The sequence below is a fragment of the Gavialis gangeticus genome, unplaced genomic scaffold (genome assembly GCF_001723915.1).
Source record: "Gavialis gangeticus isolate Ggan-Ray unplaced genomic scaffold, GavGan_comp1, whole genome shotgun sequence".
In the NCBI taxonomy this organism is placed as follows: Eukaryota; Metazoa; Chordata; order Crocodylia; family Gavialidae; genus Gavialis; species Gavialis gangeticus.
In genome coordinates, this window is record NW_017728995.1 from 29,515,648 (window position 1) to 29,536,134 (window position 20,487).

General features: G+C 41.6%; 2 protein-coding genes across 3 annotated transcripts in view; one reads left to right on the top strand and one right to left on the bottom strand.

Annotated features, from left to right (window-relative positions):
* CAPN10 (calpain 10) overlaps positions 1-2,590 on the top strand; it is a 28,843-nt gene extending 26,253 nt beyond the window's left edge. For both annotated transcript variants that reach the window (XM_019503409.1, XM_019503410.1), the window contains one exon: positions 1,821-2,590. In XM_019503409.1, the coding sequence (XP_019358954.1) occupies positions 1,821-1,850 (30 nt within the window). In that variant the 3' untranslated portion in view covers positions 1,851-2,590. The remainder of the gene's footprint in view (positions 1-1,820) is intronic.
* A 1,078-nt stretch (positions 2,591-3,668) lies between these two features.
* On the bottom strand, positions 3,669-19,745 carry LOC109288062 (cytochrome P450 2J2-like). Its single transcript, XM_019503413.1, has 9 exons — positions 19,448-19,745; positions 17,562-17,724; positions 16,844-16,993; positions 14,245-14,405; positions 11,516-11,692; positions 11,132-11,273; positions 10,101-10,288; positions 7,363-7,504; positions 3,669-5,071 (listed from the first exon to the last, which is right to left on the bottom strand). The coding sequence occupies exons 1-9, from the start codon at positions 19,616-19,618 to the stop codon at positions 4,893-4,895; spliced, it is 1,473 nt and encodes a 490-aa protein (XP_019358958.1). The 5' UTR covers positions 19,619-19,745; the 3' UTR covers positions 3,669-4,892.
* Between the last annotated feature and the right edge of the window lie 742 nt (positions 19,746-20,487).

Genomic DNA, 20,487 nt, shown 5'->3' on the forward strand with positions numbered 1-20,487 from the left:
TTTAGAAATTTTGGTCTGCCTAATGTCAATTTACTAGTGTTAAAAATAAACATGCAGGAATAGAGGGGGGAAAGGAATGAGGAAAATATGGAGATGACTGGGATGTACAGTTCAGAAGCTCTGTGTTTTTATTTATAGAACATATATGACATTTCCTGATTTTTTTTTTTTTTTTCCCCCCCCTTCCCCACTAGTTTTACATGTGCATATATGGTTTCACAGGGTTACGTATGAGTATGGAGTTTCTGACACTGATAGCATTTTTATTTTGCTGGTAAAAAAATTTTAAATGGTATTTTAATAATAATTTGTTCAAAAAATTCCAACTTTCCTATAGATCAGAGTGTGTTCATGATAGTAGTGTTTGTTTATTATGCAAGAAAAATGCAAACTAGATAAAGAGTCAACAATGGAAAGAGGCCAGATGGAAAAAAACTAAAGTTAGCTTACTAAATTTTATGTTCCAGGTTGGGCTGACCAGTCACTACGCTTTGTCCTCAAAACCACACAAACAACAAAGTGTGGACTTTGCATATTTCTTAGAAACTGGAGAGGAAAAAAACATGTCTGTACCCATTCAAATGATGCTCACTGTTTTAGTATCTAGGATCTGTAATACCTGATTATACATAACATAATTTCTACTCCTTTTTTTAATTTTACACTTTTCTTTACTGGTGGTTTTTGACTCCCCAGGGCACACATTGGTAGGCTGTTGTTTTTGAGGAAGGCCTGTTCTTAAAGGGTCAAATAACACTTTACACTTGGACCATACTAAACCTATGAACTGTTAAGTGGTGTTAAAGTTAGAACATGCTTGAGCACTTTTATGTTAAGGATTAATACTGTTTCTTGTCCGCAAAGTTTTGACTTGGCACTAGAGGGCTGGTGAGCAGGGGTATAGCTAGGCAGGAGGTCAACTAGGTTCTATCCCTGGTTGAATGTGGGGGAGGGCAGTGGTGCATCCTGGGGTGCTGGAGGACTGCAAATTACTGGTTTTATCTCTGTAGAGCCGGCTGAAGTTACCATAATACAAGATAGATAACGTAACCTAAAGTTCACCCTCGCCTGAAGTGGCATAACTTTGAGATGTTAAGGGAGCATTAAGTGCATGTTAATGAGCTTTGACATGTGAATGCTCGTTAGTCTAGCTCAGTATGGTCTAAGTGTGACATGTAACTTCATCGTTATATTGTTCTCTAACTGGTAAAGCTGAATCCTACTCTGCTTTCTTAGTGGTAGGGGGAGTTCACAACCAAGTGTCTCCCACTGGGAATAAGCTGATTCAGCCCCCTGAGAATTTCCATTTGGAGATGATAGCCACAGTCACCTTGTTGGTTACAGCTGTCACTGTAAGGTCCAGAAATTGATGATCTCTGGGTTTTGCAAACCGTACCCTGACGAAGGTTATAAATAAAGAATAGGACCTTGAAGCAATTTAGGTGTTTGCAGAGAAAGCAGTGCAGGGCACTGAACTTTTTTATGGTGGGCTTCTTTTAATGTGCCTTAACTAGAAGGTGGACTTTTGATTTCTGAAACATTAGAGCCAAGGTGAGTATTGGTGTATTTTATTTTCTAAGACCTCTTGTCCTCTCTAATGTCAAATTAATGAAGTGATGAGATTTGTTTTCTTTGAGATTAACAGTATATGGATTTAACAAGACCAGAATGTGTAACGCTTCTTGGTCTTATATCCAAATCATCCTTTTCTCTGTTTAGCTTAAGGCTATCCTTCAATCTGTTTTTCCCTGTTTCTAATGTCATATTTAAAATGACAAGTTTTAATCCATGAAGTAGCTTCTCTTCCCCTATTTTTGTAGGTCTCCTTTACAGCTGTGATGAAAAAGTAACGTGACATCCTTGTGTTGATGTGACAAATGGTTGAAAGTCTAGAACTGTCTGACCTCTGGTTGGCTTCAGTTTGAAATGAAGTACTTGGGAAGGACTTTGGAGTCCACAGAGTTTTCCCATCATGTGTCAACCCTGTGCTGACTTGTCTGTAAAGATACCTCTTTTACCATATGTATCATGATGAGCATTTGTTCCCTCTGTATGTTTTACAACCAGCATCATACAACTGGACTTTGTATTGTACCTCGGCTCTTCACTAATATGAATGAAGACTGCACGTTTGAACCCAAGCTGCAATTTTAAAACCGAATCAAAAGAAGAAAAAGAAAATATTTATGCATATCTAAAGAAAGAATATTGGGTGAAAAATATCAAAGTTTACAGAACAACCTCAGGAGACCAAGGGATGAGAACAACTGGAATCCTTTTTTCAGGAAGAAGACTGTAGGAGCCAACAAATTACACTGGAGTAGGAAAAGACCTGATCTATATCTTACACTGCCAGTTTATTTCTGAGCACTTTATCATGGTTCCTGCTACTATGACTATTTCTTTAAGTTACAGATCAGTGAAGCTTGGAAGGAGTTTTTGGTTTGTTTTTTGTGTGTGTGTTCTGTGAATACCTGGGAGGAAAAGGATGAAAGACTTTTGCTGAGATTTTTTGTTCCAAAATTCTGTACATTGTACTTTGTAGCCAGTATCGAGAATATTGTGTTCAGAGGGACCTTCCCTCTCTGTAAAAAACAAAAAACAAACAAACAAAAAAAAACAAACAAAAAAAACCCAACATGTCGTTTAACAGATTTTTCTTAATTCCTGTTAAAAATATTTCTTATTCAAGCTGGATTTTATTTAAACATTGTATTTTCTTTAATAAAAGTTGGGTAATATTAAAGAGTTAAAAAACGTCCTTTATTTAAAAAAGGAAATAATTAGTGATATTTAACTTTTATCCATTCCGTTACGGCAGGCTTTTGTAGTGTTTTGTGGAGTTCCACCATTTCCAGGAAGCCCAGAGTTAGAGAGTCTGTTTCTTCTTCCTCTTAGGTTGTTTTTATATAATCATCATTATATCTTAGCTTTTATGCTACACTTCAGCTTCCTGTATGTTTGCAGTTGTTTGTATTGAACTGAAATTGAAAGCAAGTAGGCAGCAGACAGCTGGTTTGGATGCACTGGAAACTTTTCACAAGTGGAATTAGCAGGTGTCTATAAGTACTTTTCATTTGAGTAGTATGAGAGGCAACAGGAGATGAGACGAAGGGCACCAAACCCCTAATTCATGTAGAACTTTAGAGTATCTAGGAGTGCCTTTACCAGATGCTGGCAGTTCAGTTAAATTTCTTTAGTTCTGAAAGGTCATTTTCCTCCCTTAATAAATAGTTGAGTACTGTTCTAGTAACTTGCAAAAAAAGTTGAACTTGTAAAATGAAAAAAAGGAGTTGGATCCGAAATACAGTAAAGTGCATGCATCAGCATGCTTGTACAGAGAATCAGGGCATGTTTAATGAAGAAATAAGGAGACAAGGATGTAATCCTAAAGTGACATTTCCTTGCCAAGCCCAAAGGGGATTTCCAAAGAACTGTGGTTGAGAGACCCTGATTGTGCAAGAGCTTATTCATGTGCCCAACTTTTATTAGCATAAATAGTATGAGGAAAGGAGAGCACACCAGAATGAGGAAGCTAGGTAGATGGAAGTGAGGAGGAGCCCCAAAGGAGGTGAGGAACTTGCAGGTAGCATGGGCACCCCTTAAGAGCAACTTACTGGAGGCACAGAGCAAATGCATACCACAAATCAAAAAAAAAAAAAGTGGACCAAGAGAAAGCCAGCATGGTTTAATGGCAGAATTACAGAGGCAGTAAACAGGAGAAAGGCTTCTTTCAAAAAGTGGTGGTCAAATCCTAATAAGGAAAATAAAAAAGAACATAAACATTGGCAAAGCAATGTAAAACTAATAAGACAAACTAAGAGAATTTGAGGAGAAACTTGCTAGAGATGTAAAAGATGACACTAAACATTTCTCTAAGTACATTAGAAGCCAAAGACCTGCCAGGGAGCCAGGTGAGTCTTTGGATGATCAGGGTGTGAAAAGGGTGCTAAAGGATGAGGGGGCAATTGCTCAGAAACTAAATGCATTCTTTGTATCTGTCTTCACTGGAAGATATTAGACGGTCCCTTCACCAGATCCAGTCCTCTCCAGAGACAAGGGAATGGAGTGGACCTACGTGGAGGGGTCAATAGATGAGGCCATAGAAGCAACTGATCAAGTCAACAGTAGCATATCATCAGGACCTGATGGCAGTCACCTGAAGGAGCTCAGATTGGAAATTGCCGGACTCCTAACTGCAGTGTGCATCCTGTCACTAAAAGCCTTGGTACCAGAGGACTGGAGGGTGTAACTCCCATATTTAAAAAAGGCTGTAGAGGGGATGCTGGGAGCTACAGGCCAGTGAACCTAACTTCTGGAAAAAGGCAAAAAGCCTGTGAAGGAAAAAATAATTCTGAGAGCCTGGATCACATCACACTAAAGTTTCAAATTATTGCATCTGGAGTATTGTGCAGTGGTACTGGGGTTGAATAACTGATTTGCTTGATGTCATTTCATTTTCTGCTACCTTTGTCCCATTCTTAACATCGTCTAACACAGAGGTGGGCAAAATTTGGCTTGCAGGCTGGATCTGGCCCACCGAGGGGCTTTGGCCGGCCTGTGGGGGGTTCCTGAGTCCCGCCTGGCCCAGGCATTGTCCCATGGTGGCTACCCTTGTGGCCCTTGACAGCTCACCAAAACTCATTATGCAGCCCTGCAGCTGAAATAATTGCCCGCCCCTGGTCTAACGTCTTAGTGAATGGATTTCCACAGTACGTGTTGCATGACAATTCACAGATCTCTTGTTTAAAATCTTGGTTGCTGAAATGCTATTTTTTGTACAGATGGTTTCGATTACTCTTTCCACTAGTTATTACCATATGTCTGAATACACTTGCAATAGTTTTTTATACGTATGAAAGAAGCACCTCAGTGTTGTGGTATATGGTAGACTAGCGTCGAATAGCGCGGAGCCTATATGGATGTGGCTTCAATATAGCTCCTAAAATATAGCCCAAATTAATTTTTTTCACTCCGTCAGGAAGGTGGAATGTGAATGCCCTCAGCAGGTTGGCGAAGAAGATGAAGAGCTCAATTCTTGCCATCTGTTCCCCCAAGCATACACGATGCCCTGCATAAGGAAAGGGAAGAAAATTACAAATATTTGCAAAGATTAAGTCAGGAGGGAGAATTTCCAAACAAAATTCTTCTTGATTTTCCTCTTGATAGTCTCTTGGGTTAACCAAATTATTCTACAAGAGAAGGATTAGTGTTGCCTCATGTGAAAGAATATAATTAAGGGGAAAATCATACTAGATAAGGTTCAGAATGGGCATGGTGGGAATGACTGCCTTCCTACTGTTGACGTTGAGCTGGTGCATGATCAGTTAGAAAAGTTAGATATTTATAAGTCAGCAGGACCAGATGAACTTCATCTGAGAGTGCGAAGGAGCTGGCTGAAATCATTGTGGAATCTCTGGCGAAACTTTCAAAACTCGTGGTGCTCGGGGGAGTTCCTGAAGACTGGAGGAGGACTAATATTGTGCCCATCTTCAAGAAGGAGAGGGGAGAGGACCCAGGCAACTATAGGCCAATTCCTATACTTCTATCCCAGGGAAAATCCTGGAAAAAATTCATCAAGGAGCTTGCAAAAGGTAGGATTTTGAACAACGGCCAGTATGGCAGCTCTAATTAAAGCACCCAGAGCGTCACATGTATCAGCATGTGCTGAAAAATGGCAGTGGGTGTGCTTTAACTAAAACTCATCAAGTGAGTGATCACCAAGCTCCAGCAGACTTGATGAATCAAGCTGGCTCTGACACTCTGTAATTGTAGCATGTCAGAGCACGTGTGATGCATCTCGTTGCACGTGTGACGTGCCCTTATTTTTTTGGAAAAGAATCATGAAGATGTACAACTCCAACTCATGTCGATAGCTTAAGTTGTCAGTTTGCTTTCAAAATGCATTGTGAGATACCTTGCAGTGTTCTTTGTATCAGCTGTGTAAACCTCCTCCCAAAGTCCTATGTCCAGTTTTAAAATGTTTACTTAGCTTGTCCTGCAGTTGAACAAGTAGATGGGCAGGTAGGTGTGCAAAGCAGGTAAGACCCTCTATCTTCACATACATGAATGTAGGATTTGCACAGGCAATTGGGGCAGCTGCTACTGAAAATTAGCTTTGCTCTGTTTAATCTGGTTCCTATATATGCGTTCTAGTGTGGTATGGCTTTTATTACTGCACCAGATTTATGGTATGTGGACAGATGAAACAATTATAGCATGAAGGACAGAAAAACTGACTTGTTCAGCTGAATCTGCTGTAACTCTTTCATCCATCTGTTCTGTCACTACTGTTTATTTCCTAACACATCCAGGGGCAAATTACTATGGTTTAAGCTAGGAATGGACACACCAAGCAGTTAAAACAATCCAGCTGACTTACAGACCAGCCAGCCTACAAGCATGAGTAGGAAGCCTTGTGTCCGCAGGCAGTCCAACTGTTTTGACCATTCACAGCTGCAGTTAAGCTATTGCTTCTATTGTGCCTCGGTCCATTTTTGTATTGATGCTCAACTGATATTCTGTCTGTGGGGCAGGACGCGCTGTCAGTATCTTTCTATTCTATTTATTTTTACAATTAATTCTTCAACTACGACCTGGTCCCTTTGTTGCGCTGCTTTTCTTTCCAACCTGATTATTGAAAACACTTATTCATCTGCTCCCTGGGTTAAGAGGGGATTGGCTCATGAATAAAGTGTTAGCTGAAAACTTGGGAGACCCATCTTCAATATCCTGCACCCCCACAGGCTTCCTTTGTGACCTTTGGCAAATCATATAAGCCATGTTGCTGTGGCACAATGAGTTAGCTCTTAGTTGAGCTACCTCTAAATGAATTACCTTGGATATCAGAAACAGTAGAACTGCATTCATGTGATAAGCTGTGTAATCGCAGCTGAGAAGCTATCCTGTTCAGAGGTGGATCAGGTATTGCTACGTGGTACTGTATTGTGTCCTGTAGTCTCCCTGTTTCTAGGTTCTTCATGTGAAAGGGGGTAATATCACTTCCTGACCTCCCAGGACAGCTGTGAGGATCGGTGTGTCCAGAACAGTGACGTGTTCAAATACCAGGGTCATCAGGGCAATGAAGTCACCTGACACATTGAGATTTCTGCCACGTGTATGCTTCAACAGACATAGGTATGAAGTTCTAGTTAAATGCACAACGACTGTATTTATTATATTTATGCTACGTTTATTATCCTTAAAATGTATTACGTTAGATCACTTGGCTTGAATCCCTGCTGCTGTTAGCCGATTGATCTTGCCTGTCACACATGCATATTTAACTTCAGAAACCGAAAACTTATTTTGCTTTTCTCTCAAGGTATACGTATCAGGAAGATTCAGGCAACAGTGCATTACCTGCTGAGAATGGTAAGAATGCTTCATTGTTCACAAACTTGCCATCTGAATCAAGAAAGTGATTTGGGTTGAATTTCCAAGGGGTTTCCCAGTACTCAGGGTCGTATACAACAGAATGCAAGTTTGGCAACACAATTGTACCCTGTAAAAACACAAAATTATGTTCTGTTTGTGAACTGGTCTTTGTAACCTAAGTAAAAATGCAGGGCTAGTTTCTTAGCTTGTGGAAATAAGCATAAGATTCACTGACAACTGGAGAGTTATGGCTTTTAATACCAGCTGAGGTTACAGCCTCAGGTTGCCAAACCTCTTTTCCCTCTGTCAGCTTAATTTTAAAGAGACATCGCTGATGATACTGTTCCCAGATGTTATTTTGCAAAGTAAGAAAATTCCATGTGATTTCTTCTCTTTCTGCCTTCTCTTCTCTTTCTTTTTCTCTCTCCTTTGACAAGGTAACAAGCTTTATGGCTCCAGGGGGAGGGGGCGGAGAGACCAGTGGATACGGTCCACCTTGGCTTTACTAAGTGTTTGGATCCGTCTCCCATGACATTCCCACAAGTAAGCTAAAGGAGTGCAGTCTAGGTGAAATTACTGTATGATGAGCTTGTACCTAGTTTGATAACTGCTCAAGGATTTGTATGTTCTAGTGCCATGTACCACACTGAAGAAGGAACACATACAGAATGGGAATGATTGGCTAGGGTATAGTACTACAGAGAAGGACCTTGAAGTTGTTATACCGGATTGCGACTGTATACGAGATGGGATTTCTTTTGGCCAAATCCTCCAATTTGTCTCAGTCGCTCTGAATCCTAGCTCTACCCCCTTCTGCATCTACTGCTCCCCTCAGCTTAGTGTCATCTGTAAACTTGCGGAGGGTGCATTTGATGAAGACATTGAACAAAACTGGCCCCAGGACCGACCCCTGGTGCACTCCACTTGATACCGGCTGCCAACTAGACATTGAGCCATTGATTACTGAGCCCAATGCTCCAGCCACTTTTCTATTCACCTTGCAGACCATTCATCCAGCCTGTACTTCCTTAGCTTGCCTGGGATAATGTTTCATAGTTTCATAGATTTAGGGTCGGAAGGGACCTAGTAGATCTTCTAGCCCAACCCCCCGCCAGGGCGGGAGAACAACAAAACCCCAAAACAAAAACGGGACTCAAATGAGTCCAGCCAGGTAGGCATCCAGCCTCTTCTTAAAGACCCCCAGGGTAGGGGCCAGCACCACTTCCCTTGGAAGTTGGTTCCAGCTCCTAGCCGCCCTAACTGTGAAGTAGTTTTTGCGGATGTCCAATCTATACCTCCTCTCCATCAACTTGTGCCCATTGCTTCTTGTTATGCCAGCGGGCGCTAGGGGAAACAGCGTCTCCCCCAAACCCTTCTGGTCCCCCCTAGTGAGTTTATATGTTGTGGGAGACCGTATCAAAAGCCTTGCTAAAATCAAGGGACACCATGTTCACTGCTCTCCCCACATCCACAAAACCAATCACCTCCTCATAGAAGGCACTCAGGTTGGCCAGGCACGACTTGCCCCTGGTGAATTCATGCTGACTGTTTCTGATCACTTCTTTCTCCTCCAAGTGGTTACAAATGAATTCCTTGAGGATCTGCTCCATGATTTTTTCAGGGGCTGAGGTGAGGCTGAATGGTCTGTAGTTTCCTGGATCCTCCTTTTTCTCTTAATGATGGGCACTATTTCTGCCCTTTTCCAATTACCTAGGACCTCTCCCAATCGCCACGAGTTTTCAAAGATAATGGCCAGTGGCTCTGCAGTCCTCTCCTTAAACTTTGCTTTATACACACCCATTCACAACATCTGATGAAATGAACTTGGCTTGACAGCATTTTACTTTACAGCATCTCTGTCAAATCCACTAGTCTGCTGAGCGCCTATCTCCTATATGCATTTGCTTCCTGATCATTTGCTGTTCCTTCAAACACCTGTATATTTTCTTCCTTGCTGCACACTTGTGTGGGGCAAAACATAGCTGGTCAAAATTTACAAAGTGCCGTACCATATTTTCTTTGTCCCCTTGGAATATATTCACTACTGTGATGCCTACAAATCACTCCCCTCTGGCATCGGTTGGGCAAGTGTCAAGCCCAGATTTGTGCACAGTGTTTGTTTCCTCATCTGTTTGATTTACTCCCACCCAATCCATCTTCTTTGTCCACCTCATGTAGTTGGCCTGAAGCCAGGGCGAGAGTTTTATGGTGCCGGGATAGGTTTCTTTGCTACTTATCTGGGAAATGCTCATTTCCTATAGTGGTGTCTTGATTCTTGACTAGGCTTGTAGAGTAGGTATTAGAGTACTGTAAACAGTGCTATGATTTGGGCATGTTCATTTTTAATAAATTTTGTGTTTGAGGTATGTTTGTTCAGGGGTGGCAAAAGCACTATTTGTATAAAGGTTACCAAGCATCCGTACCAGAGCTAAGCAATGACCCTACCAAGTGTTGCTTACTGTGGTACATTGCCACACAGGAATTGTAGTTTGGAGGGTTAATGCCCCCATTTTTAAATTGGGGCAACATTGCTGGCTGAACTGCATGTCCCATGATCCAAAGCATTCTCCCTTCTGATTGCTTGGCTGGGTGCATTGGGAAAATCATAACGTATCATCAAATTTATGGTTTCCATGACTGTGATGATGAAATCATGTTCTCAAACATAATGCAAAGACTTTAAGTAGCAGCAAGGGCTATCAACCTGGAGAATGTCTTTTTACCTTTTCAATGTGATACCCCAGCACTGTGGCATCCTTCACGCACTGTCTGGGGGCCCCAACAGCAGTAATGTTGCTATGGCGTAAGATCTCATGAATCACAGCATTTGTGTAAGGCAGATTTTTCCTGTCCTTGTAGTATATTACTTGGGAGGGCTCCAGAACAGCCTCTAGCTCTTTCTGGACTTTTCCTGCAAAGTAGTACTTTGTTATATTTATTACAGAAAAATATTTTCCATCCCCTTTTTCTTTCCTTTTTTTTCTTTCTCCCCACCAGTCTTTCTTTTTTTTTTTAAAAAAAAAGCTAATGTGACTTGCTCTATTGCTCTTCAACCCCAGGATTTTTAAAATGGATGTGTTGCCACAAAATGCCTTGGAGTGTGGTTTGATCCCTGCACTAATTCAAAGCTGATTTTGAGAGACAGAGAATTGTGTTTTCCCTGGGTGAGTGCAAGGTAATCTCTCAAGGGCACCTTTCTTTTAAATTAACTTTTACAGCAGTGGCTTCACTTCCCAACTTGAGTAAGAGATTTCTCTTCGAAATGAGGCACATTAACACTCCCATTGTTTTTATCTTATTTTTGCTGGGAACATTGTAAAGACACGTAAGAGTTAGACATGTTTTCAAGTTTTGTCTGCTATGCCCACTTGATTTGGCAGTGAGAAGTGTTTTGGGTAGGCTTACATGCATATTTTGCATGTAAAATGACCTCTCCAACCTGCTGTTCTCTCTCTCCTACCTTTACTACTGGACAGGTAGACAGCAGTCACTTCTGGTCCCTGCTGCTGGTGTCTAGCCTCTGCTAGCCTTGCTTCTTCAGGAGGTGGTGGGAAAACTGTGCATTTTCCTTAATTACATTCCACATATTAAATTCACATTTTGGAACTGCTGTTCGGTTATCAGTTATTAGCACTGATGTGCATTGCTAGCAGGTAATTTTAGTTGACAGCTCACTGATAGTTACATCTAATATTTGTTTTGTAACACTGTACAAACTATGTAACATGAGTCTTTTTGATGTGCTTTCACCCACCTTGGATATCTGGGTATTGTACCATGTAGAGCAGTGCCCAGTACAGGGTGGCAGTTGTAGTTTCTGTGCCTCCCAACAAAAGATCGACCGTAGTTTGAACCATGTTATCTTCATTAAATGTGGAGGTAGGGTCATTTTTGTTCTGCATGGGGCATTCAGAAGAAAAGCAGAAGCGTTTAAAGCAGTTTGATTGACCATGTCTTAATTGACACATGGCTTGATGAAAACTTATGAAGTATGCACATGATAAAAGTAAAAAACTCCTCCAGTTCCTAAATGAATTGGAATATTAATTTATAACATTTAATTTCATCCTTCAGTAAAATTTGCAGTGTGCAATAAAGCTAAGGAGAAGCTGGTGTAATGTAGAATACAGGCACTTACTTTTGCTATGTGAGCCAAGTAGAAGTCAATGAGATCCTGTGGATCATCTCCTTTCCATTTCTCCTTGTGACTTTGGACCTCATTCATAACTAAACTGTGCATAAAATCACTGTATGCAAACGCTTGCTGGTGAGGTCCTGGGAAGCGATGCATGAACCAGGGGAAAGCATCATACATCTGTAGGTAAAATATAGGCAAGGTCTGTTAATTTAAGTGAAATCAACTGATTTTAGAGTCATGAAAATATAAAGTGCGAGGTGGAGGGTTTATGCTTCTGGTAGGGCTATGAAACCTTTAATCTCTTCTCTGAGTCAATGGCCAGTAACATTTTACTGGCAGTGGGCTGGCATGGCTCAGCTTGGGTCCAAGGTGGGCTAATGGTAGGGCCTAGCTACTGTCATTGCTGCTTCCTCCTGCTGCCCAGGTGCAGGCGGCACAGGAAAAGCTCCCCACTGCCCAGTCATGGCACAGCAAGGGTGGAGCCCCAGCCACAAAAGCCCTTTGGTGCCCAGCTGTGGTGTGGCCTGGTACAGGTGAAGCCCCTGGCTGTGGCCCAGATTTGGTGGCCCCATGGGCCAGATCCATCATTTGGGCCTTCAGTTGCCACCAGTCCCTGCTGTAAGCAGTCAATTCTAGACTGTTTTTGACTGAAATATGTAAACTGATGTTACATGAAATAAATTGGTGGCAATAACCTAAGTAGCCTAGTTTCTTATCAGGTAGATACAGTCCCTGTATTATAAACCATACTGATAATTATTGTCAATTGCTTTTCCTCAATAAAAACACTGAGGACTGAGTAGATACCAGGGTTGAATGATCCTTGAACGATCCTTGAACTCTTTGCAGAGGTTCATTCCCAGACACTTGAGACACACTGCCGAACAGTCATTTGTGGGAAGCTTCCTTTTACTCTGCCCATGCTTTGTGTCTTTAATGGCTACAGCAGTGGGGGGCAACCTTTTTGGCAGGCATGCCACAAATTACCCCCTCCCCCAAGAGCCACTTTGATTGCCTTCGCCTGCCTGATCTGCTGCTCTGCTTTCTTCTTCCCATTCTCCGCTTCCTGCTCAATCTCTTCCTCCACTTTCTGCTGCCTGCTCTCCTGCTCTGCTTCCTGCCCTATGCTGCTGCTTTGTCTGTCCCCTCCCTCATCTGCCACTTGTGGCACTTGCACTGCAGGTTGGCCACCCCTGGACTAGAGGGTTTCAGTCTCTAGGAATTATCAAGAGAGAAAGTTCCTGTAGAAGTGTCACAAATTTCACTTAGATGAGATCTACATTGTGGGGGCTGCTGCCGCTTTAGTTATGGTGACTGCACTGTGGTGTCTGGCAAGTCAGGAACTTTTCTGTTGTCAAAGCTGTACCGGCTCCCCTGAATGACAAGAGCCTCCTTTTGAAGGGAGAGCTGCCTCCACACAGCGTTTGCCTGGCAGAGCTATGTCTCTGGGGCTGTGCTTTTTTATTGGCTCCATATCAGCATAGCTGGACCAGCAGAACTTTGTAGTCTGACAGTCTCACAGTTAAATATTAACATTTCTAAAGATCCACTGCTTGAAGGTCTCTCACAACCTAAAAATACTGTCACCAAGTACTAGAAGGTTAGAAAATCGGTATAGCCGAGGAATCAACCAAAGAAAAATACTCTTTCATCACATTGAAAGTCTATGAACTGTATCATATGAGAAGTCAAATTAGATTCTTTGATGGTTCCTTTTGGTCTTGAAAAGAAAAAATGCAGTCCGGATGCAATATACCTGAAGATCGGTTTAAATGTCTGATGGAGAGGATGCAATGGGCACCGAAACCTTTGCAACGTGTGCATGGAACAGAGATAAAGTTGCAACAGTTTTGCTACGGGTGTATTGCTACAGAAACTTGGAGATGTAAGAGTTACTTTACATAATTGTTTCATCTGTCCATACCCAAAGTTTAATATTTGGAAAAATCACATCTTGGGGTTAATTTGGAGCACATGATTCATCTGAATCCTGCTCAAAAGGACAAGGCTTCAAAGGATTAGCTTTTATTAGCTGAATGTTTAGATTCTGTTTCCAATTCCAAGCTCCCAACAATCAAGTGTTTATGCTGGCGTTAATGGAAGCCTTTAGAAACCCAATTCCAGACATATGTGTTTCTCTAAGCCTTTCTTGATTTTGAAATACATTAAATTAACAGGGATCAACCTTTTGGGTAGGCATGGCACTAATTAGCCCCACACTCTCCCTGAGTGCCACTTTGATCCCTTTCCCTTACTCAATCTGCTTCTTAGCTCTCTGCTCCCTGCCCTGAGCTCACTGCCCAAGCTGCTGCTCTGCTTTCTGCTCCCTGTCCTGTTCTCTCTTCCTGATATTGATGCTTTGCTTTGTGCTTTTCCTGTCTGCCTCTGTGCTGCCTCTTCCTTCCCCAATCTGCTGCATGCTACACAGGCTGCCCATGCTACTTGTGGCACCCCTGCTGCAGCTTGGCCCACCCCTGTAGCAAATCTACTGTTTAAAAACAGCAGTAACTCAAAATAGCAGTAGCTCAAATTGTTGGCCATTTGATTCACTGATTATAGTCTGTAAAGAAAATGCATCTGTGGAGGGTACATTTATTGCTTCATAAGCAAAAATCTTGCATGATGGTTTTTGAAAGTATGGCCATTGGTCAGAGTCTATATTTTTGGAATTTTAGCTCATCTAGTATTACCCGGAAGCACAGGTAAAGTTGATAGAGCTGAATGCTCACCCTGCCCCAGTTAGTTGCCTGAAAGTAGATGATAAAATAAATGGCTTTGATCAGCCGGTTGAAGGATTCATCCTCACTGGAGAAGCGATGTCCAAAAACCACAGCACAAATCACATTTGCGATACCATGGACAACGGGCGTGTGGGGATCAAAGGGTTTCCCTGTGAAGATGACAGGTGTTAGATCCTGTCCATTGTGGTGCAGAAAGTTAATCAGGTGCATGAAGGAGCCTGCACAGTGCTAGTAGTTGTGCACTGAACAGAAAGTTGAATTGTTTCTAGGTAAAAAAACACATTTTACAAAAGAATAACGGTATAGACAAACATATATTTGTAGTAGCTTCAAAAGGGGAATGGGGGGTGCCTCAAAACTGCCTCATTTAGGGTCACATTTGGGGTGATTTAGGTCCATGGTATCACCGCAGGATCGTGCACATGTAGTAGTTACAGTGTAACAGCTGCTGCGCATCCCTGCATAGGAGGTTTTTGGGACTTATTTCTGTTCACCCCATTCCTGTTCTCTGGGAGGGTAGAACTGAGTATATATTTGGAGGAAACATACTTTGCATTTTCCTTTTTCTCCAGGGTCTGACCTGTGAACCGCTTTGTGTAACGTGATTGCATTTTTCCTCTCCTCTGGTTTTCAGTGGAACAGAAGTATAAATCCTCAGGTATGGCATAAACCTCAAGCTATTTCTTTCAAAGTATAATGAAAATGTTGCATAATAGTTGCCCCACAGAATGGAAAACTCCTGGTTCACCAGCTTAAGATCAAAACTACATTTATAAAATGCACATATCTAGCCTCTTAGTTGGGCCCTGATAGTTACCTCTAAAGGACATAGAAAAACTGGCTGATTGTAGGAGACGCTGGATGAACCTTAGTAGACTATTTCCAGGTACTCACTTAAAAAAAATAAAATCATTAAACTGCAAGGTCCGTTATTCATTTGATATATATCTAGCTTTAATCCAAAGTGATATTACCCACTTAAAAATACATGAAAATGTCATTCAGGTTGCAAAATAAAGCACTCAAAAATTAGGAAAAGCCCGATGTAAGATCATGCATGTAGTGTTAATTTTGTTTTCTGACTCTGCCAGCTTAAACGAAGCAAAGCATAAAGCAAAGGTCACACAGAAAAAGCAGTTTTTGTCCTTTAATTAAAGACTATCTTAATACATTTACACAAGAGGGCAGAATTAAAGATATAGGTAACCATAATTTTTATTTCATACATTTTCATGCTTGACTTTGCAACCTAAATAACATATTTTAACGTGTAATTTTATATTTATTTAAGGCGTATATATAAAACACATTCTATTTTATGTTGTAGCAGCGTGCATTTGCATTAGTTTTGAACCCTGACCCTTCAGCACTGTAGCACAGGCTATTGCCACTTAAGGACTAATTGCATTAGCTTATAGCAATAAAAAGCTGGTTCCAACTTGTAGGGGAGGCAGATAGTCATTAGGGTTCAAGTCTTGTGACTGGAAGTGGCTTAGTCTAGTTCTTTCTGCTATACGGAGATGTTGGGGAGTTCCCTGTGCGTTGGCTACCTGTGCATGGCAGAAGCGATACCGCGTGGTGTATCACAGCGCTCACTAGACCTTTCAAGAGCGGCTTGGACCTGTCACTCCCTGATTCAAGTCTTTATTCCAGGTTAGTGTGTTGCTGCATGTTACATGGCTACCCCACTTCTACTTTGGTGGTGGTGCCTGGATAGGGTGCTGGGGTTTTGGTTGGCCATGTGTGACTGTGCTCTTCTTATGTTGTCCCAGGTGCCACATCCCTGTGACTGTTGCACTGTTATGGAGTGGCTAGTGTATATTGTTCTCTGACCTGAAGCTTTTTTTCTTTGCAGAAGGTTGTGGTTCATGTCGCTAGCTTTCCTCCCCTGCCCCCTCCAAATATGCACGATTCGGCACTGAGACTGGCACAGCAAATGGGAGTTTTGGAAGGTAACATTTAGTTTCAGTTAAGAAGTCCACATAGGCAATTACTGTGGAGCAGTTGAGTACCCTCCTTTACCTCGCTGTGTGTATTCATGTGCCCATGCTGTCTAGCTTTTGATGTTATTCTAGAAGACATGCTTGAATGAAACAAGTCATTGGCCTCACTACAGGGGAAATAGAGAAGAGAAGGCTGAGGAGGGGTTTGATAAGTCTTCAAATACCTGAAAGGTGATTTATAAAGAGGACAGAGATGGACTTTTCTCTGTGGCCATAGAGGACAGGTGTTAAATCTTCCTGCACAAAGTCCACAGCAATCTTTTGCAATCGATAGTGTTAAGCAACCTAAATATTGGGATTGCTACAAGCTCGCTGCTTACCAATAGGAGAGTGATAACAAGAAGAAATAAAAATTTGTCTCAGCACTTGTATTTAAACACACAATTTCCAGTTGCAGTTAGTACAATCAAGATGTGGCATTTCTGAATTCTCCATTGAACTAGGCAATTCATGAACCGTTCCACTGCTGTCAAGTCCCACCCTGTGTCATTTATGGAGCAGAGGGGCTCTTCAATTTAGTATCAATTGCAGCCTGACTTAAGTATAGGGAACAGCATTAAATTTCAGTCTTTCAGTGAGTTTACCGTTCTCATTTGCAAAGTCCTCTATCAGATGATGGGCCTCCTCTTGTATTCGACGTTCCAGACTGTTCTTACCAAGTACCAGGCTCCTTAGGATCGTCATGACAAAACGTCTTTGCTGCTTCCAGGTGTGACCACTTGTTAGGAAAATGCCTGTGGACAAGGAAGAGCAAGTCTGTACTACTACTAAGAAGGGAAATCCTTTATATAGTAAAAGGTACGGTTAAATTAAGCCGCATTTTTCTAATAAGAGCATATGCTGATAAATGTTACAGATTTGAATTGTGATCTGCAACATGAGTTTCTAACATTGTTAGTTTCATCTTCCAAACCTATCCCCAGAAACTCCAGGGTGACAGTGTTTGGAGAGGACAGGACTGCTTAACTGTCAGTGTCTCAAGTGTGCTTCATTTCCTAACTGGATTTTTGAATACTTGTCAGTTATGGGGTGGGTGTTTGTTACATGGAGTCTGTTTTGCTTGAAGCCAGTGTGTGGTCAATTTACACAGGCAAATTTTCCTTCAAATACAATAGAGAAAGCAAATACAGTCAGTGGAGTGTTGTGAAAATACGGTAGTGTAAAACTTTTTTTTTTTTTTACCTGTTTTTCTAAATATTCCTGCTCTGCTGCGAACCTCATCAATGGAAAAGAATTTTTCATTCTTACAATGTCACCTTTATGTTTCAGTGTCATTCCTAACCATAGACTACTATCCAGTACCTTTTTCACCCATCAGGTCCCTAAAGAAAGGGGTAAGAGGCCGTCCAGAAGTCTCTTCTGAATGGGAGATAAGGCCATCCTTTACAGCTCTGTAGCCATTCAGTACAATTAGAGGTGTCTGTCCCATCCACACTGTGTAGATGTTTCCATAGATGTTGGTTAACTGGAGAGTAGATAAACATATGTTAGAAAAGCTGAAAAGCGATAAATGGGTCTCTTAAAATTAATCTTTTGGGAGTTTTCTATAAGTGATACTTCCCACTGAATCTACAAGGGCACTTACTGACTCCTTTTATGGCCTGCTTTGGCTGTGGAAGGCCATTCTTACTCCACCTCATGGCATGTGGATACTAAGAATTGGAATCACTCCAAAAGAGGGAAATCCACCACAAAAAATAACCAAAGACCTTCTGCGAGCATATGCCTTATCTCCAAGAGAAAGCGAAAAAAAGGCCAGCTTGATCCCATTTCATATTTTTCTTTCATCTTCCTTTCATTTAATGAGACTCTCTGGGACTTTATACACATGCTCTGGGAGGCGGGAGAGATGGGGGGTGTTAATTAGAGTGCTTCCGAGAGCCGCTCTTAATTAAAGCGCCTGGAGCATCACGTGTATCAGCATCCCCGTGCTGAAAAATGGTGGCGGGGGCGCTTTAACTAAAACTCGCCAAACAAGCTTTAGTTAAAGCACCCTGCCACCAATATTCAGTGCAGGGATCCTGATACACATGACACTGGGGCGCAGTAATTGGCATGCTCCAGCAGACTCAATTAATCAAATCTGTTCTGACCATGCTGTAATTACGGCATGTCGAAGCAGCCTCAATGGATGTGTGTATGGGTGCCCAGCATGTGTTCTTGCTTTCCTTTTGGCCTCCGTGAAGGCAGAGAACTATTTTTGAACTCTAGATTTTTTTCTTATGGTTTCCCCATAAATTTTGTCATCTTTCTCTTAATAGTCTTTTCCCAGGTCAGGCTTCTTTTTTCTCCTGAAACAGAGCTGGAAGTAGATTTCTTACTTTTGTTACTTTTAAGCTGTTTTTCAAGTGCAGTCAGTAAAACAAGTTTATGATATTTCCAGTCCTATCTTAAACATCATTTACTGAGCCATTCCAAAGTTTTATTATTGATAAACAGGATCAAGCCAGTTTTGGATGGACAGCTGGTTTGCTAATGGAGACCAGATTTCTCACAAGCAGGAGATATTCCAGTGGTATCAATTCCAGTGCCTCTGGCAAAGAAAGTTTTACCATGTATGCTATGTTGGATGAGTCTCTAACACAAAATACAGCAGGGAGTGAATCTGAACAATCAGTATAATAAATGGGACTGCTTTTTTTAGAAGATGTCTGAGTCCTCCTATATCTGTTAACCATTGTCACTCGTGGACAGGAAGAAATACCAGCGGAGCCACGACCACTCAACCTCTGGCAGAGCAAGATATTTAAGTTGCTGTGGAAAAACTTTGGAAACAAACCTGGGGCCTGATTCAAAATCCAGTGAAATCAAGTGGATAAACTTTCAATGATTTCAGTGGTTTTGGACCAGATCTTCACTGCTACTTACATATGGGGCATGTGAGGATGAAGTCTATAAATTACAAAAATACATATTTTGATGGTGTAATATGTTAAAGAAAGAAAGAGTAGTTAAAACCAAGAAGGAGAATAGCAGTCTGAAATTTTTCTTCTTCTTTTCTTTTTTTGGAAATAATTATTTTAGCAGTAGTGCTGCATCCTTGGGATGTTGGATTTGGGTAATAGTTAAGTTGGAGAATACCCTGCGACTGATTAGCTGATTTCTCTGCAGCTCTAATTGCAATCCAGCTGAACCTCTCTACTTCAGTCAGGCAAATCTCTACTTCAGATTTCTGCAAAAATAAATACCTTCACAAGAGTCTCCCGCTGCAGTTTAAAGTCCAGCAGCCACAAGTTTCCAATAATGGGGAGGGGAGTTGGTCCTGGAGGAAGCCATCTACATGTCCATTGCAACTTCAGAAACAGCATGATCAGGAGCAAAACAAGCAGAGCTATTGAAATCTCAAGTATCCCCCACATCTCAATGATGCTGCTTTGTCACTTCTCTTTCTGGACTTTGGCTGTATCTGAGCTCACTTTCAGCTGACTTCTACTTCTTTGCTAAGAACATTTGTCCTCTCCAGCCAGCCCTGCCTGCCTCCCTCCCTGCCTCTCTCTATCTCACTCTCTCTCTCTTTCATACAGTACACAGACTAGCTAGCTGAGGCTTGTTTAGTAAACTTTGAAATATGGGACTTGCTTCAGTGAGCCAAACCACGCCTGTCTCTTCTCTGATCTCCTAGTGTGACCTGTCTCTCTCTGCAGTGAGAGACTCAGATCCAGGGCTAAATTTTAATGTTTTTTACACTGGTTACCATGGACCACAGAATTCATGTATAGTGGAGATACCTGTCTGTTCCTAGCAGCTAACATTTTTTTAAAAGTAGCGAAGAGCAGTGTACTTTTCTGCAAAGCAATTTCTGTAATTACTGTGAGACTGCCTATGGCAGGGAGCCAGTCCACAAGTTAATCATCCTGTTAGGATATGGTCTACTGTATAAGGTAAATAAGGGATTACTCTTAACAACAACAACAACAAAATCATAGGAAAAGAGTATGTAGACTTGTGGTATTTAAACCCAGAAGAGACCTTTTGTGTCATCTAATCTACTTTCTTGGATTTCATGGGACTGAGTACCCCAAACCATTACCCCTGTACAAATGAAAGACATGCTACCAATGTAGGGCTGTAACCCAGAGATTAGGTTGATCAGATTGGCAGTGATGCTGGCAACTTTGCAAGCAGATGTTTCCATGGAGGTGGTTTAAATTACAACGATAAAAAATGACTAACGTGATAAAAAGTGGTGACAACATGGATCTTCAGACATGATTAAGCTAGTGAAATG

What these genes read in the sequence shown, in the direction of transcription:
- LOC109288062 (XM_019503413.1), bottom strand. Translation starts at nt 19,618, where the DNA reads ATGTGGGGGATACTTGAGATTTCAATAGCTCTGCTTGTTTTGCTCCTG. An exon ending in ACAATACCCAGATATCCAAG is followed by an intron (nt 10,289 to 11,131) that starts GTGGGTGAAAGC and finishes ACTACTTTGCAG; the next exon opens with GAAAAGTCCAGAAAGAGCTA. An exon ending in TGGGGTATCACATTGAAAAG is followed by an intron (nt 7,505 to 10,100) that starts GTAAAAAGACAT and finishes GTGTTTTTACAG; the next exon opens with GGTACAATTGTGTTGCCAAA.